The sequence below is a fragment of the Pyrgilauda ruficollis genome, unplaced genomic scaffold, assembly GCF_017590135.1.
Source record: "Pyrgilauda ruficollis isolate IOZ18807 unplaced genomic scaffold, ASM1759013v1 scaffold24, whole genome shotgun sequence".
NCBI lineage: Eukaryota > Metazoa > Chordata > Aves > Passeriformes > Passeridae > Pyrgilauda > Pyrgilauda ruficollis.
Genome location: NW_024523648.1, coordinates 6,641,763 through 6,667,016, shown reverse-complemented (window position 1 = coordinate 6,667,016; position 25,254 = coordinate 6,641,763). Strand labels below are relative to the sequence as shown.

The window sequence follows — 25,254 nt, the reverse complement described above, 5'->3', positions numbered from 1 at the left end:
TATATATATACATATATATATACACAAACAGGTTTATTGATGGAGGTCTGTGGGTAACCTCCTTCAGCATGTCAGAAATAGAAATACTAAATCCCTTTGTTCATCTTTAGTACACTAAGTCCAAGCTGAGAATCGTAGGGACCATGGTACTGGCAAATGTGTCCCTGTTGTGAGCAGTAAGAAACAGCAGAAAATTAAGATGCTAAGAAGCCCAATACATTGGATGGCAAGCCCAGAGAATTGTGAATTTGCTCAGAGCCTGCTGTGTCCTCAGAACTGCAGTCTGGTGGTGAGGAGATCTGAAGATGATATCCTTAAAGGCAAGGAAAAATAAGAAAGGAAAAACGAGAAGAAATGTCCGCCTCATTTTTCCCAGAAATGTCATCAGTGAAAAGAAGATTCTGTCTCTGACATGGGACAGGGGGATAGACTACCAATTCTCACAATCCCCTTGAAATCCAAGAGAATCCTGAAAAAATGTCAACTGTATATCATCTGCCACAGTCTGACCATTTGAAATATTTGTTTCTGTTTTTTTGTAACCCTTGAATTGGAAAAACTGACAGACCACTACGGAGATACATTTTAATGCAATTATTTGAACAAGGCATATCACTGTGCATGTTTATAACATTTTATTCTTCCAATGCAGCTTAATTATATCCCTCTAACAACTGTAGTTCTGCAAAATCTTACATAACAAAGACCTTGTTCCTTTCAACAGGGAAAAAAGATTAAAACCACTTGTACCATTTAATGTACAAACTAAAATGTTTAAAACTAGGAGCTTGAAAGATTTCCCCAGATCTTACTATAATTTTTAAATCCAAAGGAAAATCCTTTCACACAACTTGGTTGAACAGATTTCAATTTATTCCACTCAATTTAGCAACATTTGTACTTACTGACTGTTCACTTAGATCCTGAGAGTCTTCCATTGAGGTTATTCACCTTTCTTTTCCTCCACAAGCAGAAAATTATCTTCCTTTCAATTTACAGCTCAGTAGTCTAAATTAAAAGAGAAGATTAAAAAACAACATGTTAGTATATATCCTCACTTCTAAGACAAATCTGCAATAAACAAACACCCTAACTAAGGTTGTAGTTTCACTAAAACCTGAAGCAAAGTTCTCATATAAAGACTGTTTTCATGTAAAGTGCTTCAACACGTTCAGTATTATTTTGGGAACTATCTAAAATATACCAACAGAAACAGGGACTTTTCTTTGGCTCCTTCAAGAGAAAAAATAGCTCCTTCTGGTCAATGTGGAGCCCACAAAACGAACCAATAAAGAAGCTAAAATGTTGAATACAGGCAGCTGTTTAAGTAGTCAACAAATGATAACCCTTGAGAGAACATCTTAGAAAGACAGTTATAGAACAGAACTGCTTAATACACATTTAATGATAACCTCTTAGCCATTAAGTGTCTGGCATAAAAATAGGTTATTATGCAATTATCAGCATGAAGTCCCCTCTCTAAGGTTCATTAAATTCCTTTAGGATTAAATTAAATACACAAAGTGGTTTATAACAAGCGGCTCCCTACAAAGTGCTAAATGGCAGACATTATCCTAATTATCTGCTATGTCTATACCTTCTCTAATAGGGTGAATCATTCTCATGAAATATGGAGATCTTCAATAGGAAAATTCTATTTGCCAGGAGTTCAGCCTCTGAATGATCATGGTAACCGTAACTATAAAGCCACACGGTTATATTACAATCTGCATTCTCAAAAAAGATCCATTCTGGACTTATGCAAATTTGCACAATTTAGAACAAAAAAATGTGACAGGGATATTTCATATATGCAATATCATATTATTAACCAAAGCTCATGTTACATTAAAAAACAAAACAATATGTAAACACATATGTTAAGGAATCCTAACATATTGGATTTGCTTATCAATATTACCTAGATTTGTTTATCAAGAAGGCACTACAAGGAATAACCTGGGACTATGCTCAATAATATAAACATATTATGGATCTCTGTTTTAAATTCTGACCAGCAAGCGCTAATAAATGCAACCAAGGATAAAAAATGTACAGCTGGATTGGCATTTGCAGAATATTTGAAAGGAACCAGTCATGGAACCCATGTGGAACAAGCCATGGCACCCACATATTCTCACCCACTGCCCTGCATTGCCCTGTGAATACCTCCTCTCTTAATTTCAAGTGCCACCTACTTGCCATACCTCCACTTACTCCCCAAAATGTAATTCCCAAAAATTCATTTTGTTTTGCATTTTGTTCTATTTTCTAGAACACACACAAATGCACAGCCCCAGTCTACTTTGCTTTCAAGTTTCATCTGGATTTTTCCTGCCATCAAATGACACCCTCCTGTCTTTCTTCCCTCTTGCCTAAGTTTCAAAATTATTTTCATTCACATTTCACTAATTTTTGCCATGATATTACATAAGGAAAAGACAAATTTCAAGAAAACCATGTTACATGTATTTCACCACATCATATAGCTGAAAATAATTAATGCTTTTCAAAATTGTTTTAATCTTCTCTCAGTTTCAGAGGGATCCAAGACATCGACGTCTTCCCCCACAATGCCTTCATCACAACTGTAATCATTTCCCGTGTTTTTTTTTGGTCAATGTGGAGCCCACACTCCTGTATTTGTAAATATCTTCTCCAGTCTTTGTTCAATGAAGCTAAAAGAGGAATTGAAGGGCTTCTTTAAAACACCCACTACAGGCAATTTTCAGAAAGGAGCCTGCCATGAACAATGGGTATTTTAAGAGAAAGCAGCTCTACATGGCATTGCCTGCAGCAGTCCCAACCAAAGGAGGCAACTGCAAACACAGAGATGATTCTGACTAAAATGAAAATATTTCATTAGTAATTTGAACATAAAATCTGCTTTGATTTAATGAAAAGTTTGTGGTATGTTCATGTTATTCCACTGGTAAGATTACTCTCAGAAAAAAATGGTCAAAATAAAAAAATTTTAGGAGATTATTTTACTAGTTTCTAGGTATACTGACTAAAAAGTCAGTACCTGGCTTGCATTCAAACAGCAAGTGCCCTAATTCTGTCAGTCGGTCACCGAATGTGGCAGATACTTCACTTTCTGTATGAAACTCAATGATAACTCAACTACAGAGCTACACCAGCACATACAGACCCATATTTCTTTCCCTATTGATGGATGCTTAATCAAAGCACTCTGAGATCAACCAATGGATGTCACATTTTTCCAAAAATAAACCCAGTGTATCAAAATTTTAAATACATCCCGATGACACAAATCCAACAGGAGTTTTACTAAGAACTGCCAATGATTCACCCACAGTATGTGTTGTGTCCCAAAATTCAGGTGGGTGTATTCACTGGAATACATCATTAAATAAGCCACTTGTATTAGTCGCCCTCTAAAAAAGACTTAACTTTCATGAATTTTCAAAGTTACTTTACTGAATTGCAAGACAAAGACAAGCTTCTTTAAATCTTTGTAGAAATACAAAATATGTTTAATACATCATTTGCACAAACATGCTAAATTATAAGTTTCCATGGAACTGCTGTTCAACTTCACACTGCCTCAAAATTCACAAGTTCTTACTGGAAATGGAGCTTTTTGAAATAAAATTCAGAAATAATATTTTATCAGTATTATTCTACCTATCAACAGCTAAATTCTACTTCATTCTGAGCCCAGTTAAAGCAGCTGATTATAACCAACTGCTAACACAAAGATTTTTATAATGGCAGTTATGCCAATTGCACTTAGACCAAATCCTTTAGGGTTTAGTTTTATAAATTTGTAAAAGGGGAGAAAAACCATTAGAGAAGTCAGTGATTTAAATAAGACCAACATTACTCCCTAATAAAGATATAAAATTAAAGGATAATAGTAACCTCGTGCTGTTTTATGAGGCAATAATCCAGTTACCAATTCAACCTTGTAGTTTATTCCATCAAGAGAACCAGATTAAAAACAGAGGGAGGGAGGGCACTTTTATCCCTATTATATTGCAAGTGTTTCTAACTGGGTTTAAATATTTTTAAAACTGTTGTTAAAAGTCTTAAACTCACAGACAAGCCAGAATGAAGAAAAATGCCTGTTTCTCCTCTTTATCCACTCCTTGCAGATGTGGCTTTAAAACTGATGAAGTGTTTTATGCTCCCAGATAAAAATTTACCTTTCTAAGAAATGTCTTAATTAGGAGGATTCCTGACTTTCCTCATCAACAAATGCACTTAAATCTAATTTTTTATTTATTTGTTTTTATCTGGGGGAATAAAACACTTCATCAAATTTAAACTGCAACTTCCAGGACTTGACCATGAGGAGAAACATGTGTTTCCTTCCAGAGATATACCCATAAGTTAAAGAAAATAAACTACTTGCGGATCTGCTGCACACTGCTTTATAAATGACTGAAAATGTAATGCAATTTCATTTTCTATGGGACGCCTGCTATGATCCTGGGCTGCAACTTCCACAAGCTCAAGATAGAAAGTGAAGTTGGGGACCCACATGTAAAAACCAGCCTTAAAGCACTTGACATTTCCCAAGAGTATCTCAGAGGCTGCTTCAGGCCCTCCAGTTGACCAGACAAGGATGTGGATCTCCCAGAAGAATCCATCATCTGGAAGAGGAGTTTGGCCATCAGACAAAAAAATCTCCCCCATTTCACTTCAACAAAAAAAAAAAAAAAAAAAAAAAAAAAAACAAAAAACTGGGAAGAAAGTCCTCTCTTTGGCCACTAGGAGTTGGTCTTCTGAAATGAAATTCAGGGGCAGGGGGAGCATTACCCTCAGTTTCTACCACATTTTTTTTTCGCATTATAATCATCTTGGGCACATTTTCACATTCATTTTATTCTGTTTTATCTAAAGAACACCTACTTCTACTGAGATTGTATCACATGATGCTCCCTAGTTCTTCTGAGCTTGTATCATGTCATGGTCTGGCAATATAGTTCAGAAATTTCATGATCCCAGACAAATATGCTATACTGTTTTACACGTTTTGAAACGTGTTGGTAATAAGCCTAGCAAAAGGATGCTGCTGTGGTTTACACAATTCATTCAGCCATGAAAAAGAATTCATTTCTGTCACAGCCACAGGTTGGGAGTCAAAATGTTAAGAGAGCAGTGGCTACAAATAGAGTAATTTCTCATTTTCTAGTGCTCCACTTCAGAAACCTGTGACAGTACCAGTAACTAGTGCTAATAGCTGCCACTGAATGCAGGATGTGACCCAGTAAGTGAGGATGGGTTCAGGGCCCAAACTCTCACAGTCTCTCAGGCAAGTCTCACTTTGGGTTTGCATCACTCCTACAGAACATCTGAGTAGAATAAATCACATTCAAGACACTGTGAAAGATTAGGCAAGGCAGGTAATGAGAAAATTGTTTTAGAATCAGTACAAGAAACTTGTGCATACATACTGCAATCTCATTAAATTAGATTAATTCATGCTGTTTGTTTCTCATGAAACCCGTTTCTTTGAAGGAACAGGGGAAAGGGAATGGGCAGTAACAAACAGGCACTCCCTAATATTCAGTAATTTCCTACCTAGGAAAACATCCTTCTGGTTGTCTGCATGCCTATCATAGAAAGTCTTATGTGAAAAAGATAAAATATAAATGTAAAAAAGATAAAATACATTGACAAAATAAAGTATCTTGAAAAATATTTTCAAAAAAATAAAATATCCTTTTAATTTCCTAAATTAAAATGAAACAAAATGTTGATTTATTAGAACTTCAACTTTGTCTGCCATACAAAGCCATCCTGAAAGTATGACCCTTTCAGGGACATGTATTCTTCCCTAAGAAAAACAGGCAAGTGAACAGAAATATATTCAGAATTTCTAAATTATTTTAATTCTCAAATTTTTTCTTCTCTTATTCCAGAAGGATTCTTGATGAAAGCAGAAATGGCTCAGGAATTTTGCATGTGTATTTAGGTTTTAGCTGAGGCACTTTCCTTAGCTGTTGTCTACTATCTGATATCAATATGAGTGAAATGATCCTCCTGAAAAACTCCTATTTCATTATAGAAACAAATCTTGCTCCACAGACTAGAGAATTAATGAGAATATAGTCTTTCCCTTCCTCTCCTAATACTTTTTCCCTTCCTTGGGCCCTTCTCTTTAGAGGGTTAAATATGGCTGTGTTTGGATCAGTTTGATTTCAGTCCACTTTTAGCTTGCTGAGGATGAGAATTTTACACTCAGAGAACTTTTAGAGCATTCTGGAAGCCTTTGTAGCACATCCAGTTCTCCCTTCTATATTAGTGACTTCTAAAAAATGGAGCTCCTTCCTCACCCGGAGCCCTTGGTATGCAGTGGAGAGGACAGAAAGCCAAAACATCATGTAGCACCAATTTTAGCTCCAGGCAGTTCCAGCAAGCCCTGATGGAAGGGAATAGTCTTCCCTGGGTTTTGTGTTCTCCTGAGCACCTGCCTACATCGATTTGCATTTGCAGATGCATTGCTTGAACAGAGAAGGTAGATTACTCCTTATTCTGAATAATCTTAGTTATGCTGGGATTTCACAGAACAGCTCATGCAACTTAACACAGACGAATACCCTTTTTTAGCCACATACGCTGTTGTGAATGGGGAAGGAATACAGGAGGAATTTCCAGGATGAGCTGAAAAGCAAATGGACCCACCCAGCTGCTTTCTCTACAAATACCCCTCATTTTCACAGTAAATACTTGGGTGACTGTATGGATCACTTGGAGGGGGCTGTGCAGGGCACCCTTTAGGATCCATTCAGTGTCCTCATCCCAGTACATATCCAGCATGGATGTGCATAAGAACGTGCATATGTTTAAGCTGGTTATATGGTATATATTCTAATGTATATAGAAAGTGTGCTTCTGGAATTAATAAGCTTCAAGGCGCAATGTCAGACATCACTAGATTTAGAGTCTTGCTACAACCCCTGCTGGAGATGAAATTGTGTTTGTTCCTGCTAACACAACATTTATTTTCATATATATTTCTTGGGTTAGGATGCATGTTGAGAACAGGCATGGGATCTTCAACATCCACCACACCTTCACAGTTCTGAGCTCATCTAGTTTCCTTTTACCTTCTCCCTCTCCTCAAAAAAACCAAATCTGTAACTGTGACATAATTTGTTATTTCCATCTTCCTTTCTGAGCACGTGAATTCATGCCAGACATTAAATACAGTAATCAAAACAGACACAATTCATGCCACCAAACCACAATACACTGAAAACTCCTCAAAATTCCATCAAATTTTTCACTTTCATGCAAGTCACTATACATTTGTTAGACACAGTCTTGCAAACTCTGCATGGTCTTCAATGAATATTTGTATAATTGTTGTCAGTTTAATGTAATTTGCTTCCTTGAACTGATTTTGCTGAAGGGTGGCATTGCTTGTGTAGCATTTGTGGACATTTTATTCAAAAAAATTAAGATGGTATTGCCACTCTACATCAGGTACTTCCGACTTAGAAACAAGTCACAGCACCACAAAACCATTCGGCACCAAAAGCAGCCACCAAGACAAAAAAAGCAGAAAAACACAGACCATGACATCCCTGCATCAGTTAGGTACGTGAACCAGGTAAGAAACAGAAAGGTTCTGTGACAGATCTGCCTGCTGATTCTACCATCATACAGCAGCAAATAAAAAAGGGGGAAACAGCAAGACTTAAACAGAAAGACTTCCTGGCAAATGGCAAACAACTGCAAGCACTGATCTCATTTACTTCAGTTTTGTAAAAGAACATGGTGGTGCAGCATTTCTCTTTTGCAGCTCTGGGTTCCAACTTTACAGGTACCCACGTATGACTAAAACTGATTCCCCTACTCTTCCTACCCCTCCCATCCCCACCTGTGTAATGAATAACTTTGTCAGTACACAGAATTTTAACCCCAACAATACTGCCCTTATCCTAGCAACACACAACACACTGTGAAATTACTAAGATAGAGACCAGAGCTACAAATCTACTAATGTTTGGGGCTTCCCAGCTGTGAGAGACCTCTTCACTCATGCTTAGATAAGGCATGCAGCTACACAGACCTCATTTATCTCATTCCAAATTAATCAATTACAGAATTTTCCAGAGAGAAATGAATAAAACAAATGCTGATACTGTTTCTGGCCTCAATTTAAAAGCAAATCTAATCTAGAATCCCACGGTGTTCCCCTAAAAATGAAGAGAAAAGTGGTTCCCAGGGAAAAGAAACAAAACCCAAACAAGTGGCCACAGATAGAAGCATATCCTTTTAAATTTTCTAATCAAAATTTTTGTTTTATTTTCCTACTAGCTGGCCATTTCAATGTTTTAAACAACTAGATTTTTTTTAGGGAAAGGGTTTTGGGTTTTACTACAGAGTATTTTGTTTAACTTCTGAGACAATTTTCTTCGCTTTTTTTGTAGGAAATAGCTGTGAATAAACCAAAGAAAACATTTCAATTATTTATAAACAAGCCATTGAAAACAGAAAGCCTATACTTTGTTAGCTAGAATATTTAAAGACACACTGTCAACTTGAAAATATTAATTATTTCTTATTCCCTCTCCCTAAAAACATGTCTAATTTACCTTTACACATAAAAAACTTGTGACATATAAGAATAAAATAACAATAAAGATTATTTCTAAACCAGGAACATTTTAGAATTTAGGAGAACCTTAAAATGAGCATATCCACAAGGTAAAAGCAAACAGCAGTGTTATAAGGCTGAAAAAACTTAACGCAAAGAATCCAGCCACATGGTATCCTGAAAGCTGTGACAGCATCCTACCTATTCATCCTAGCTGCTTTAAAAATCATGCCACAGTTTGAAGAGTGTATTCAGCAGTATGAGGATGCAATCAGTTACCGTAGAAGTTCAAACACTTGCGAGGCATACTAGAAACATCCTGATGAAGAAGGAAGTTTGCAGCATGCCCATCCTTTTTAGGTGTGAGAGTCATTGCTCAACAGCTGCTATTCCTGTTATTGCCAAGTGTCTCACATGAAATTCTTGAATGGAACATTTGAAATGTCAGAAAGAAATACAAAGTAAACTGAAAAGAAACCTGGGTACTTTGGTTCCAGTTTGGTAGAAGAAATGAAGTGTTTTTTCTTAACTAAAGTTGTCAGTAACTCCTAAATATTGCATTTTAGAAACTGTTGTTTTTTTCATTCTGTGAACAGTGGAAAACAAAAAGCGTGAATGCAGAACTGTCCCAGAATACAGAACTCCTTCTGGTGCCAGCATGCAGCTTTCTGACAGAACAGAATTATTACTCACCAAAACTAACCCTGCTGCACCGCAGCCATCAAGTCAAACTGAAACCATCAGAACACAATGACTGAAAGTAGAAAATTTTCTGTGTACCACCTTTGTCCAGCACAAAGAAAATGCAAAACCCCATACCAGATGTCCTGTGTAATCTACACTTTTATGCTGCTGATCCTCACATGAGCTATCTGCACTCATTTCGGCTCCTGACCCATCAGCAGTCCCCATAGGCAACTGAAATGTTGTGACATCCATGGAACACCTTGCAATCCTACAGGCAAATCTCTTTTACTATGAGCCAGCAGTAAGTGTGCCACACAAAGTAATTGTAAAAAACAGGTATTCTCAGATTTTAACTAAAACAAGTGCTTTGACAATGCGTCCTTTACTACATTTCCTCATTTACATATTTATTAGCTGTGATCAAACTGTGTTACACTCTCCTTTGGTCAACTAAAATTTGTTAATTCCCTGGAAGAAACATCTTCCAATGTTTAATTACTCCTTTGGTCTTAAATCTGAAACCTCCAATTTTTGAAAGCTTCCTTTCTAAAGCTAGGAAAGGGTACAGCTTTGCATTAGTAGATGCACTCATACAACCTACATAGCTAATGTAAGCCCTCTTACTCCGCTGAGTACTTAGTTTAAGTTTCTACTCCTTTTTTGGCTTCAATACCATCATTATAATTTTCTATGGCCTCCATTCGTTGTTTATTTGTTTTTTGTTGTTTTTTTTTAATAAACTGCTGGCTTGTAGTGAAGTATATACTGTTTGCTTGCTCTCAGTTTGCTCAATGAGTCAGACTATTCTCATCAATCTGCTCTCATCATTATTTACCCATCCCTCGGTCTTTGTAGTAGCAGCACTTTAGGCATTACAGTCTAACAAGAGAAGTATAAGGAAGCTTGTAAGAAGAAAAATATCTTTTATTATGTCACCAATTGTTCTAATCAAGGGTATTACTTCTTGTAGAACTTACTAATCTTGGTGTCACTGGTAAAATAATAAATAGGTTTTGATTTTATGATTGCCCCCTGAAAAACCCTTTGTAATAGCACACTTTTTAAAGACTCATTAACAAGTAACTATTTGTGAAATCTATGCTTTAGTTTGCTGCTTAATCCATTTCATTTGTGCCAAGTTGATTTTGTATCCCTCAACTTTATTAATCAAAAAGTCATGTCAACTCAAGACAGACTTACAGAACTTTATTACATCACTACACTTATCTTTGGAAATCAAACTTGTACTCACATCAAAAATAATATCACTGGTTTGGCTTGCTTGAGTGTTCATAAACCCATGATGTGGTACAGTATGCATATTTCAGTGTTATACGGGAACAACATAAAAAAAAGGCATTTGGAACGTGATAGCCTGTAAGTTAATACTTTGTGACAGTGGAGACTAATAAAAAATACTTGCCATAAATTAAGCACTTGTCTACAGTGACAGCTATGTAATGGCCACTTCTGAGAAATTATTGCACTTCTTTCCCCAGGAATAGTGATAAAAGAATGCAGCCTGTCACGAGCACTGCAGCCCTTGGCAGTGACGTCCTACTTCTGGTGAAGTTATGCTCCGCCTGCTCCCTGCAAGCCCAGCTTTTGGACAGCAGTGCAAAGATCTGGAAAAGTTCTGTTGTCTGGTATCACGTCTGAACTTCCTTCAAGAAAATCACAGTTATCCCCTCCAAAGGCCCCAGTACTTTCCCTATTGTTTTAACTTGCACTTGTATCTGCCAATTATTGGCAGCTACTTCGATTTTACTCAAAAATCCCTGCATCAACACAACCTTTTGATTAAAGATCAAGGGATGATTTTTGTAGACAATGTTTTCATTCTGAAAAATTCCACCTATCCCACAGACTTGACCCTGCACTTCAGTTAATAGAGGTGGCAGATTAGGTAACGGAGACTGTGGTTCTGCAGCTATTTCTGCAGCACCGCTGCCAGGCTCAGCAGCTCGGGTGCTGCCACTCATTCCGACCTTTGCCTCGCTGCCAGCACAGCTGTTTGTGAACCACAGCAAGAGTGGATCCAACTTAAACGAGTGGCCGGCAGAGGCGGGTTAAGGGGCTGCTTTAGAAGCGCTGCCACCAAATGTGAAACCACGGCTTCACGCTTTTGTCCTCCACTGCAGGAAACAGATGGAAGCAGGACTTCAGATAGGGTTAGCCACACATGAGGTTACTGCTATTGATGCTTATATGAACCAATACCCCTAGATAATGATGTAAAAACAGAGCAAAATGCTGGACCTCTTCCTACGGACCTTACAATCAAACTATTTCAAACTTAATCCCGATTTGACAGCATCTCGCAAGCTGTTGTTCCAATCCTGGACTTCCTTCAAAAAGCTGGGCAGTTTCACAACTACCAGGGAGCAAACTCTTCTATTTCATTTGTTTTATGCCAAAAATATGACTGCTCATCTAGCCCTTGGAGAAATCAGACTATCATTTAGTCAGAAAATTGGAAAACAAGCTGAAACATAGCTAACTAGATACCAGAAATTACTAGGAAACACATCATCTAGCCATTTCAGCTGAAAGACCTCATGTTGCAGGTAACTCCCAGACATACTGCTGCACAGTATTCAGATGGTACTTTGAACACAAAAAATGCTTCTCTGAAGGTGAAATTAACTGAAAAAAAATTAATTTGATCATTATGTTAGATCCTTCTACCTTGCCAGATTAGAATAAACATAAAAATAAGTGGCTGAGTGGAAAAGTACTTTTGTCTTCCTATTTGGAAAACCTACCACAGTTTAAATCTTGCCTTGGGGTACCAAGAAATGTTATTTTCAAGTCCCTATCCCAGAATATAATCACTGCATTTGTAAAAACTTATTTATCATTTAGCCCTATTAGTTCTCAACTTCCCAGTTCTCTGTGCTAAGAGGACCAGAAGAGAAATACTAGGCTGAGTCTGAGTTGCATTACTAGAACTTGGCAAGGAAATGTGCATAATCTCCCTGAGATGTGCCTGGTTTTGTGAGACCACGTCTACGCTGGGACACTCGGGAGAGCTGGAAGAAAGACCTCATATGGAACATGATGTCAGGATGCATAAACTGAAGTGTACAGAAGCTGGTTTAGCTGCTGTCTCGTGGGAGTAAGGTAAACTTCATTCTCTATGATGTTCTGGGAATACACTACAGTGAATAAAAAGAAACATCCAGATGGGATTTAATATGGACTTCACGCCTTTGATTGAATAGGCTTGGAATTCATGAAATGTCCCTGAACAAGCACAACCTAATTACTCATTTCTTTGAGCAACAAAGTTGCCTTAACAGAACTTTAAAAAATACAGATAATTAGCAATATTTCTAAATGCATGATTTTCAAAAGTACTGTAAAAGGCATTTCTGTGGTCATGTATAAAATGCTACAAAAAAAAGTTTGAACACAGGAATACGAAAGTGCCTTGAAATGGAAGAAAAAAATATACAATTTGGACATTTATACTTCATTCTCTTTTTATTTTCCTAAGTATTGCAGGATCACTTCTCTGTGCATGTGATCTCACACATATAATGCATATTGCAATACCTCACGAAAAGAGGAGACTGAACTAAGAATAGAGGACTAGATACTCATCTGGCATAATGTGAGACCACTCCAGTAATTTCAGCATTCCTACTCCAATTTGCAACAGCTAAGGATCTGGCACAAAACATCAAGTTAAGTTTCCAATTACCTCATGCACCAGCATTGATTTCAATACTTATATACACATAGTCATAGAGGAGAATTATTTGAAAAATTGCAAACTCAGCTCTGTGTTTCTTTTACTTTTATGGTCTAAATCAGACCCTTCATGGTATTTTAATGTAGGTTTTTGTGGTTTAATTATATATATGTCAAGAGCAGACTAGTTACGCTGATCTACCCAATTAAAAAAAAAAAAAGGCAGCAGTAATTTTTTCACTGCTGAGAATGTAAGCATAAACTGGGTCACAACACAATAGTATTTCATTTTAATGCTGACAAAAAATCTAGTGCATATTAACTAAATCACATAAGTAATAAGTTAACACCTATGCAAAAATCAGTCTTTGTGTAAATATCAGGTTGCCTTCGGAGGTCTTTTTTGTAATTTTCTGCTCCAAATTAGTCAAATTTTGTATAGCCCAGCACAACCCTAGTGCAAAGAGAGTATTCAGTCAGCCGAGGCAGACTGAGTTCTTCAGAGACAGCATTTAAATTACATCCAACAGAACTGCCCTCCACTGCAGTTCTACAGATAGCTGCTCAATGAAAAATCACTGTAATAGTATTTATTTAGTTCTAGGAAAAAGCCATAGACATTAATTTATGCATAGAAATCCTCCAAATTACTTCTTTTCAAATCCATGGTAATTGCAGCCTAACTCAAACTTTAGTGTCTACTACCCAAGCCTAACAGCCTAAAACCGAAAAAGTCTCTGTGGCTTATGGAGTGAGAGGCTCTGAAGATAATCACTAGCCATTATAATATTCCCTTGGAGAAATAAGGAAATTTTTAACAAATTGAAAATACAATGCTTAAACTTTAGTATTCCTCAGACAGCCATTAGCATTTGACATTTTGCTCCAAAGCCTAATGACTAGCCTATACAATCCTGTGACTGAGACTGCCCAGTGATACATTTCAATATAGGATAATCAATCATCAAAGTAATTTTCACTGTTTAACATTAGAGCAAAAAGGCAGCCAGCTATTCGACACATTTTTCAGGCTTAGAGATAAAAAGAAGAAAATTCTTTAAAATAGCTTTTGCCTTTAAGGTCCTATATTACAGGCATCCCAAAAGCAATCCTTCTGGCAGCATTGCAAACTACAATGTAGACTAAAAATGTGAGTTTTACTGCCTTTTCAAATAGATTTTATTATTTATTTGACATATGAGCACTCTTCTTATCTGAGCTTTTGCATTGCAAATTGCGTCCAAGTTCCTTTAACCACTTCTGATTTAATGACAGATTTAATAACACTGCAACACAGAAGTATGGAATTGGCCAAAAATTATTTCATAAAAATCTGATTTCTGTACAGCAACGTCAAAAATGTCACCTAATACATACAAGTAAATCAGAAGTTTTTAATGTATATTGTAAAGCCTGAGTCTTTGATAGGTAAAACATCTACTGACTTTAAAAGACCATAATTTATTTTTAATAACCATTTTTATTTAATTTTTCAAAGAGAAGCAGTTTATGCCTTCAGTAGAACCATGCCCTGAAATCTCAGGGGTGATAAAAAGGCCATGCCAAAGCTGAAAGGTTTCGAATATCAAACTATACTATTATGTCAGGGTCAGCAAGATCAATTAGCGCTTTTCAATGACAGAAAAAGGTTAAGTTGGACACACATTTACACAATATTTAAATCCAAAAAAGAAAAATAGCACTTATTAGGTATACTTATAAACCTCTCCATCAATGACTGAATATCAACATTCTTCTTCCAGTCGCATACCATAAATGCAGGGATTTTTTAACACAAAATGTCAGGAAGATTACAGATATATTAGACAGCAGAAATACTACTGGATTCTCAAGTACAAAGAAAAAAGCAAAGACATCTGAGTGTTGCTGCTACCAGACTTGGTTTAGTGGTGAACTTCCAAAAAGCTTTAAAAATACTCCACCAACCTGACATATGTCTGTCAGTCTGATGTCCCTGTGTTTGCATCTTTCTGTAAACCCTGACAGTACCAAAAAAGAAAGCTATTGAGCAAATAAACCTATTCCTGTGCTCAACTAAAAAACAAACCTAACCCCACCCCCCAATTGGAAAATACTGTAAATAATCTGTAAATACTGTAAATAGTCTCATCCAAAATCTGGGAAAAAAACCAAGTGTACACCTTCTGCAACTAACAGCCAGAAACATGCACACCAGGAAGCAAGGAAACTTACGTTTCAGTTCTCAGTATCACAAGAATACTCACTGGAAGCACAGGTATGTTAGAAGTTAATTTGACACCTGTTAATTCAAACATTGCCATCATAAACATAGCTTGAGCAAAGTAGCTGGTTATGATATTAAATAAAGCCAGCATAAAATCACAATAAAAATCCAGGAGATGAAGAAAACCTAACGAAAAAGTACGCTGTGTTGAAATCACTGATTTAGATTGGTATTGCATTGAGTAAAAGCAATGCAAGATTACTTCTTCTCAACGATATATTTTAAAATGTCTCTTTTTTAAGCCCGTTTCTTTAAGGAGCGATTTGAAATATTTACTACCAGACAGTACCTAATTTTAGGTTTTAAGTGCTTTAACAGCTCTATGAAATATGATCAGCAGCTGCAATATAGAAGTATGCTGAATAAACGCTCCTTATAAAAAGGGAGACCTGCGTTACCCTGAGTTAATAAAATCCCTACTTTCAAGAAGGAAAAAGATAACACAGAAAAAAATGAATAGCTGTGTCCCAGAGCGTTTAACAGAAATTCCAGGAATTTATTTTTTTCTTTCTGTGGTAACTTTCGTATTTAAGAGAGCAAAATGCTGTTTAAATTTTAACAAGAGAGGATTGCACACAACATCATCCAATACCACCAGTTCATCAAGGAAACAGACAGGTACCTTTCATTCCCTAAATGCCAATATTTAACATTAATTCTAGGACTTGCATAAAGTTTAAAGAGTTGCATAAAGTTTAAAGAGTTAAACTTTAACACTTGCATCAGATGCTAAAAATATGCCACATGATACTATCTATAGCTGTATTTCTACAGTTGCCTTGTTTGAAATACTTTAACTGGGAACTGCAACTAATTGAGAACCCACCAGTGCCTTACTCAATACATTGCTTGTTTAGGATTCATTTATTTCATCGACATTACCCATACAGAATGAATTTATACTGCAAAGTATTGTGAGGCCATTAATAAATACAAATCCATCAAGAGTAACCTTCAACTAAATTTATTATCAGTACCACCATACACATGTAACAATTAATAACTGCATACAAATTATCTGAGCAGAGATACAGAAAAGATTTGTCAACATACTCCACTTTCATTTCTATTAAATTTGGTTGAAGGACATTTGGTAACATAAATACCGCACTTAAAAAAAAAAAAAAAAAAAAACCAACTCAAAAAGAGCTGTTTCAGACATAGCCCAGCTAATGTTAGATGTCAAACAGAGAAAGAATCACCTGGAAGAGAGAGAAATTTAAGTCTGCATGGAAATTTTACTCACAGTATGATATATATTGCAAGTATGCAAGCATTTGTTATTCGGCAGCATTTTCAGAAATGCCAGGGGAAGAGTGAAACCCACGGCAATTTTGCGAAACTTACTTCTGACTGTTAGGGAAATGAAACAAAGATACGGCCTGAGCTTTATTGCAAAGTACATGCTTCTAACATCAAACTCCGAGGTCAGACCAGAAAACCTATTTGCCAAACAGAAAAGATGCCTTCTTTGTATAACTCCCTCTAAATCTAAACTGCTGATTAGTTTACCTTAGATACGCTTTCTAGTCTCCGCAAATGAAACACGTAAAACAAAACTCAGAAAACTGTAAAAACTGGTTCCTTACTGTTCTAGCATGACTTCATACTCAAACTGGAACCGGCCAAGTCGCTCCCTTGTCTGCTACAGCGCGCGTCCCAGGGTTTTTGTCAATACCAGCTATTTCACACCGCCACGCGTGAGCCCAGCGCGTCCCTCCGTGCGCTCGGCTGCAAGCCCTGCCCGCGGCTACGGAGCCGGCAGCAGCGCGCCTGCTTGGCTCGGAGCGGCAGTTTCATAAATGTAAATGAAACTTTAGATGCCAACTACCGATTGGCAGCGGAGATGCCGTGGGATCCCGCTCTCCCTTCCCGACGGAAGGCGCCGCGGGGCTGCTCCCCGTGCAGCCCCGTGTCCGGCCGGGCACGGCGCGGAGCCCCCGCGGCTCGGGAGAACCGCCGTGTGAAAGGCAGCTGGCGGCTCTCCGCGGGTATCTGACTTTGGAAGTGTCTGTAATGACAGCAGGAGAAGGAGATTAATGGCCCAATGGTTTTGAACACGGAGAATCCTGTTACCTCCTCGAGGATCAAGTACGCGCACACACCCGCGCGCACACACACACACACGAACACACAAGGCTTACCCACGTGGAAACGCTTTCTAACCAAAACACAAGTCTCCGCATCGCCGGTGGAAAAGGCGGCGGGACCCCCGCGCCGGGGCTTCCCCGTGCCCCGTCCTCCGGCTCAGAGGAGACCGCGGCGGGGGCGGGGGCGCGGTGGGACGACCCGAAAATGCAACGTTTTGTCTTTAAACCGCAAGAAAAACAAGACAGGACGGGGGAGGGGAAGGGCAAGAGACATCCCCCAGGGAGAGGAAACGGAGAGGAACAAAAACAACGGGCAGCGCTGTCCCCGGTCCCTTCGGACACTCGAAAAAGTGTCCGCCGGAGCCCCCGCGATGGCTGCCGGCCGGGAGGCAGGGGGAAGCAGCGTGTCCCGTCCGCCGGCACCCCGAGCGCGGCACGCCCGCAGCGCTCCGCCCCGGGGCAGGCGGGCAGCGGAGACCCCCGAGCGCTGCCGGCGCCGGGCAGCGCGGGGCGGGGGCGGGCGGCGGAACCCCGCGACTCCCCGCGTCCCGGCCGGGCTGCCTCGCCCCCGCGCTGCCCGGGCCCTCGCTGGAGGAGCGGGGCTTTCGGGAAGGGACTGCCATCCCTACGCGTTTTCATGCCGCTCTGTCCGAAGGGGACGCCGCCACCAGAAATGTTTCCTCACAGCCTCCGGTCAAGCTGCTGCTGGCCCCGCCGTCGGCCCTCGCAAGGGCAGGCGGTCGGCAGAGCGACTGGCGGCCGGCAGAGCCCTGTCGCCCACCCCATGCGGGCCGGCAGCCCCCGGCCGCTCGTGGGGCTCAGCCCGGGCCCCCCGTTTCCGCCGCACCGGGAGTGGGCGGGAGGCGCAAGCGGGAACAATGCGACGGCAGCCTTCGCGGCTTGCTCCTGTCTTGGGGCTTACCCCAGCAGCCCCGGTAGCACCCTGCCGAAGAGCGGTGAGGGCAAAACAGCGGGGAACATCACCTGGAGTGAGGCAGAAAGTCCGGCTGGGCGTGGATAAAGTCGCCCCGTCCGCACGGAAAACCAGTTTGGTTTTTTGCAATTAAACTCGCGTGGGGCCGGTGTAAAAGCTTGTCTCCGTCCCGCGACGGACGGCTCCGCTGCTCCCTCCCATCACATTTGTTTTACAGCAACTTTGTTTTTGTTGTTGCTGTTGCTGTCATCGAACCGACATGAAAACAGTGCTAAATAAACGCTAAATACAAGCAGACGCACACACCCCCTCCACGGACACATGCACATGCGACAGGGAACCCGTTTCCTCCACCTCCGAGCAGAAGGGGTGGGAGGGAGATGCGGGGACGGGGAAGTCACAGGCACTCACCTTCTAGCTGCCGGGATATGCTGCTACCTTTATTTTAGGGCCGCTCCTTATTTATTTATTCTTGTATCTTCTCCGAGCCGAGGCTCCCCTTTTGCACTGTTCCTCTGGCCAAAACAGAACATCCCCCCTACAAGTCGTCCCCCCCCACCCCTTTCTCCACACACAAATAAAGAGCAACTCAGAGCAAAACGGGAGGCGAAATTCGGGACGGGAGGGGGGGGGGGGGGGGGGGGGGTGGATAGATGGAGGAGGAGGCTGGTACGGGAGAAGCCAAACACTCCTCGCACTTCAGTAAGTGCAACTAGTTGCCTCTCACGCACAGGAACGTAAAAAGTTTCCCTGGCAAGGGACGGGACTTCCCTAAGAAAAGGTAACCCCCTCCCGCCCTCCCGCCCAAAAAGGCCGTCCCGGGAGCGCGGAGGTAAGGGGCGAGGAGCCGGCAGCCAGCGCAGCCCCGGGGCGCCGCTCCGCACTTGTGCCGGGAGCTGCCGCAGGGGTGCTCCCTGTGCCGGCCCCTCTCGGCACGGCAGCCCCGCTGCCCACCGCCGCTGCCCCGCTCAGCCCCGCTGCCCCGCTCAGCCCCGCTGCCCCGCTCAGCCCGCCGCCGCTGCCCTGCCCCGCGCTCGGAACACCGCGGCGGGCACGGACCGCCGGCTGACCCGGCCGCCAGACTATTCCAAAGTGTCCCTCCCGCGGTCCTCGGCCTCACAGCCCGGGGCCTGGACCTTTTGCCTTCACTACTCCCTGACATCTGCAGTTAGTAGTGATGGGAGCAAAGGAGGGGGCCCTGAAGGGTAGGATTGATTAATGTCAATCCGCTGGAGTACAGGTAGTGAAGTCTGCACTTCATTTCTTCCCTTTGTCTTTTTTTTTTTCTAGAAGAAGCCAACACTATAATCTTGAGTTTGAATGATCAAGTATGATCAAGTGCTGCAAGACAGGACTGGTTGGCATACCCTTTTATAGGATACATTTGTCTCCTTTCTCTCAGTGTGGATGAAGGCAAAGTCCTTTCCTGCTCTGAAACTGAATACTCTTCTCTGCAAGAAATTCAGCAGCTGCATTTGGTCCTCTTTGCTCCATTGTGTGGGGAAGCGGAAGAAAATCCCTAATTGCTTAGTCACATTTCATACTCTTACCCTTCACCTTGTATTATCTTCTGACTATAGTTTCACTGAGTGGATTGAGTGGCTCTTGTTCAACCAGCTGCATCACCCTCTTTCTGTCAAGTTAACTTCACTCTCCAAAGGGTCTAAGTAAAAGATTTAAAAGAGGAGGCAAAAGTTAGGCCCTATACTTGGAGAGAGATGTGAGAGAAAAGTCTTGGGCTTCAGAAGTCATGAATGTTAGAAGCTTTTGAGGTCAGCAAGTCACCTGAAAGGAGGGGGGAAAAAAGTATGGATTTGAGAAAATTCTTTCCTACCTGCCTTCTCTTTTCTCACTTTGCATTTGGTGATACTATTTAGAGCTATTTAACTTTACTCAAGCCTATGAATTTCATAATTTTCGTTCAATGAATTCTACTAATATGGTCATCTTTTTCCTAAAGAATTTCAGATTTCAGATGACTGAATCTTCATGAGAACAAGTCTGTAAAAACCCTGTATTTGCTGTCTTGGGAGACTCGCCACTCAGAAAGAGAGCAGACTTGGAAAACTTTTTACCTACACAAATACAGCTAGAAAAACTTTTAAACTAAATAAGCATCCAAAAGCCAGCCTTCAAATTGACATAGTGTAGGACCAGGCAGAAATAGGAAATTAATTTTGAAAATAAGAGTTTAGAGAGTAGTTGGAAGGGGAGAAAACTCAGATTTGTAGGAATAATTATGATTGACAACCCTGCCATAAACTAAGTTGTGACTAATGCCAGCACCCATCTTGTTAAAAGCCTCCTTCTGTGGGGAAACATGCTAACAACTCCTTCCTTTCCAGGGGACTTTGGTGAGTGGCAGCTTGGTGGTCTGTTGTGAGGTACTCGAACATGGTAATGAAGGTTTTGTGAAGTCTGGTTTCCTTCCACTTCAATGAAGAGAATTCCTGTTGTGGGTAACAGTCCTGTAGTAACATTGGTTGTTTCAATGGACATATCACTTTAAAGCAAGCTCTTAGCCATTTGTTGCGCTCTTTTTAAAATGTACAGCTGACTTGAAAAGATTATCTGTATCTTTGTTCAGTGTAACTTGCTTCAAATTGAGGAGGTGTGGGAGGTCTGCACTGCTGGTACATGGTATGGTCCCAAGACAAAACTCCCAGTAAGGAGCCTGGTCTTGATGCCATTGAACCATGCTGCTGGTTTGCTGTTGGTTTTGGTGAGGGCGAGAAGAGTCACGCTGAAACTGAGCGTCACACGTACTGAAGGGATTCCTACAGAAACTGATCTGATAATCAGACAATTTTTTTGCAGAGTTTTATTACAAATATGACTCACAGGCAGTAATTAAATGGTGATTTTGGTTTAATCAATGTCCTTAAGCTGAAGTAAATTCCCATGAGCTCAGTGGAAGTGATTTCAGAAAGTGGCAAATCCAAAATGTAGTAAAATGCATTGGTTCACATAAATGACTCTGTATGACCATAGAGAAGGTCATGCTAGAAATAGTCCTAACAGAGCCCAAGGAAGGGCTGCAGGATCCACTTTTACACCAGAATAGAAGAATAATGCCTTGTCCATTTAAAGCAACATGGGAATGTAAGTAGGCAGAATGTAATTATCTAGACTGGTATTTGGCCAGGCGCTCCTACACTGGCAAAGAGTGCCATAGGGTGTTTAATGCCCACAAGTGCTCAGTATCCTTGGTTTTACCTCTTAATTAAAGACAGCACTTGTGATCATATTCTTTCTGCTGGTTCAATACTGCGTCAGCAGAAGAATGCCACGCTGCACAAATACCATTTCATAGAGTAACCTGGAATTTCCTTGGAAGTCTTCCATGCAAATACTACAGACCCAACCCTACCTACCTTGTGTAATCTAGTGAGGTTAGAGCCATAAGCAGTGTGGCTCCAGAGAATCATGTTTGCATATGTTGCTAAAAACAATGTGGGTTTGGAATATTAATAAATAGTTTTAAAATTAAACCAATATTCTTTTGCATTGCATCTCAGTGACAACAAGGTTGTGTTGCTGTTTAAGCAAAGGGATTTTGGTAAAGTTATTGTGAGAAAAGCTAATGACAGACAGCCACTATTTTGGCAATGGATCATTATTATGATTTATTTAAGTGCCTACCCATGTCCTACATCCAGATGAGGTACCTGTTGCAAATTTTGTTTTGCAAAAGCAGGGCTTTCAAATATGGTTTCTTATTTTCAGGTTCAAGTATGAAATCCAAAAGCATGTTAATTAGGCAAAGAGTGTTGATCTATATACTTAAGGTGCTTCATGGCTTTATAGTCATAAAAAGAAGGAATGAATGGGGGTTCTTTTGACCTGGTTATCAGATTTCAGGTTTAAAAAGAAGGTGACCCACCCTTTTCAGTAATTCGACATGCAGGGTTCAGCTGTGGGTTCAAAAACAGGTTATAACTGGCTAGTCATTGTGATCTTGAAATGCCAACTGTGCCTTTAAGTATGTTATATAACCTATTTTTTGGTTTCAGTTTTCAAGTATGCCATCATTTCAGTGTTACTTAGATTTTCATATATTTTTTAATCCAAACAAATCTGACCTCAATCATAAGGTTCCATGGCTCCAAATAGCTGAGCTTTTCTAATATTTTATTTTGAGTGCCTACGTTCAATACTTCATCACAGAGATATGTGCTGCAGACAGTGCCAAATACGGTGCCAGGGATGTCCTCAATTATCTTCAGTGCTTACCAGGAGAGGGCTCTGTTCTGCACACCGTTCTCAGACAAAGGCCCCACTGAAATGAGTTCAAGTTTTGTCTCTAAAGCTTGCTTCAAAGGAAGCTGGCTAAGTGCGAAGAAAAATCTGCATTGTTTCAGCTGCCTGTGCAGGCAGAATGAGGTGTGCTTGATAATCTTAATTTGTATCCTGCCATTTCACCAGGATCTTTTTTTCTTTCCTGGGAGACAGCCACTCTGCTTCCTCCAATATACCTTTCCATCATGTTTCATGGAAGTTTCATGAAGATTCACATAAGTAATCTATGGAGCTGATCCAGGGAAAATGTTGGCCATATGCTTTTGTTTGATGATCCATGTGTTCCCTGGTCATTTTGGGACACAAAACCTGTGTCTGCGCTGCTCAGGGCTAGCACATGGATCTGTTAGCTTTCTTCTTGTCACAGTTTTGTTCTCACCAGTTAGTATTCTCCTAAAAAAAGCTGTGGTCCAGTTCAGATTGTGGTGTGAGTCGAGGACCATTCCTGGTTCTATGTCTAGTCCAGGCATCCATCCTATGCTAGAGAATGAGAAAGCTGATAATGAGAATTTTGGCCTTACAGAAACACTGCTCTGACAGATGGTCTTAGGTCAGGAGAGCAATCTTCAGAAAATTTCCTTGTGCAGATGTAGCCTGAAAGTCACTCTCAGATGTGTTCCAGAGACAACATCGGGTCAGGTTGTTGGGGAGGCAGAAGAAATGTCAGGGCTGGCATTACCTCACCTCCAGAGCCTCTGGCACAGTGGGAGGACTGAGGGTGTGCCCTACATCCATCCGTGTTTATTCTGGCTGTAGAAACTTGTTTCAGATTTCATTTCATTACAAATAAAATGAAGAGCAATCCTTGGATGATTTATAAAAATGTGAACATTTTAAGCTGTACCATTAAATGTTTATGCTGCTGCTTAGTGTAATTCCCTTGAATTTGTTTTTTTAATCAGTTTTATGTTAGATGTACTTTCTTCACTTCTGATCACTTCTAGGAATTTCCACCATCTTTTAAAACTTCTCCCTGGTTATTTTTATCCGTTTACAAGATTCTTCAATGGAATAACTCTGAGATAGCCACCATAATATTACTAAAAATCTATTTAAAGCAGCTTCAAAATCTGTGAGATTTAAAACTTGGCATTTTGAAAATGGTTTTTGATTACAGTTATAGGTAGCATAACCAGAGACTTCATTTTACTGTCATTGATCAGAAATGGTCTGGGTAAGTCAGTATTTGTGTGTGTTAGTCAACTTTCAGGCATGTTGAGGTTTCCAGTGAAACCAATAGCAAAGCATTCATCAGTGTCCTTGTCACCAGGATAGAGCTTGTTATGCAATAAACTCAAATACAGATTCATACCAAGGTCTTTTTACTACACTGTAACATCGTGTTGTTGCTGTATTGCATTATAATATAATATGTAGTCAGCAAGGAATTATTTGCCAAAAGTTTTTTAACATGTTTTATAGAAGTAAAAATGTCATTGCCAAATGACGCTACAAATTACGGTATATATTGTCATTACACTAAAAATAATTCTGTTACTTCCAGAAGCATGATTGAATTCAATTCTCCTAGTAGCGTAAGATTAAATGAAGCTCAGGCAATTTCACTCATTTATTTGCAGGTGGTGTGCAATAGAGAAAGGAAACAGAGAAAAACTATAAAATGAAAAGCAGAGATTTAAAAAAATTATTATGTCAAAGAGTATTTTCAGAAAACCTGTTTTATTTCAAAGTACAAGTTCCTTTCTCCTGTTAAAATGTTCTGTTCAAAGACTTCAGACATTTCTGAACGTGTAAGTTACAGCTCCAGTATAATCTATAAGCATTTATGGATTTAAACTGCTAGCTTATTTGCAGCACTGTCAGAATGGTAGCAGGCAGAAAGCCAGGCATAGCATTTAGGGGCAATTACCCTTCCTTTATAGCACATATTGCAATGTTTTCTTGCATTGGGATACTCCTGACCAGACTCTTTAGGTGTTGGTTTCTGTGAGCACTTAATCCTGAATCTCAGATATATAAATCAGAAATAAAGTGGTTAAGTTGTTTTAAGGGCATTTAAACACAAGTTGTAGAGGTCTGTTTTGTACATGTCTGTTAGTTAAACCTGAGGTTACACTTCTTATTAAATCATTCTTTATGCATTGAAATCTTAACATCCAGCAAGAGGAAAGTTTGTTTTGTCCTGGTGGTGAATTAATAAGTGTACTCTGAATGAATCAGTAATGTTAACAGCTTCTGCATTCTTCCAATGGGTCTAGTCTGTTTATGTAATATATTAGTAGTTATTAATATAGTTATTATATTTACATTTTGTTACTTATTAAAATTTACTGTGGAGGGTAAATGCTGGGAGGTCCTCACTGCACTTGGTAAATGCAGAGAAAGGCAGGGTCTCTGCCCTGGGGATCTTACCAGCTAGCCCCATGTAAACCACACAAAAGAAGTTACTAATATAATTTCCTCTGGCATGGTAATCCACTGATTGAAGTTGATATAAAGAAGCACTTCAGTTCTAGTATTAACTGGAACATGCCTTGATGTATATCTGTAGGTTTTTTTGGGGGCATTTTTACTGTAACTACTGGACTGCACAGATGAGGGGACAGTCTTTCAGCAGAGAAGTGGCTAATTGTTCAATGTACTTTCTGAAACCACAGCTCCTAGTTCTAAGCAAGGTAATATACTTACATGAAAATAGGCAAGGCCATAATAACTTTGTTTTAGCTAATATAACAATGTTGATGCA

The 25,254-nt window shown here is 39.9% G+C and overlaps 1 protein-coding gene across 9 annotated transcripts in view; it reads right to left on the bottom strand.

The window, feature by feature from the left end:
• The window catches only part of EYA4 (EYA transcriptional coactivator and phosphatase 4), a 141,365-nt gene extending 122,549 nt beyond the window's left edge, over positions 1–18,816 (bottom strand). For 2 of the 9 annotated variants that reach the window (XM_041470014.1, XM_041470020.1), the window contains exons 1-2: positions 18,660–18,816; positions 906–1,008 (exon numbers count right to left, since the gene is read on the bottom strand). In XM_041470014.1, the coding sequence (XP_041325948.1) occupies positions 906–938 (33 nt within the window). In that variant the 5' untranslated portion in view covers positions 939–1,008; positions 18,660–18,816. The other 7 variants (XM_041470012.1, XM_041470009.1, XM_041470013.1 and 4 more) reach the window with 7 other exon arrangements.
• Between the last annotated feature and the right edge of the window lie 6,438 nt (positions 18,817–25,254).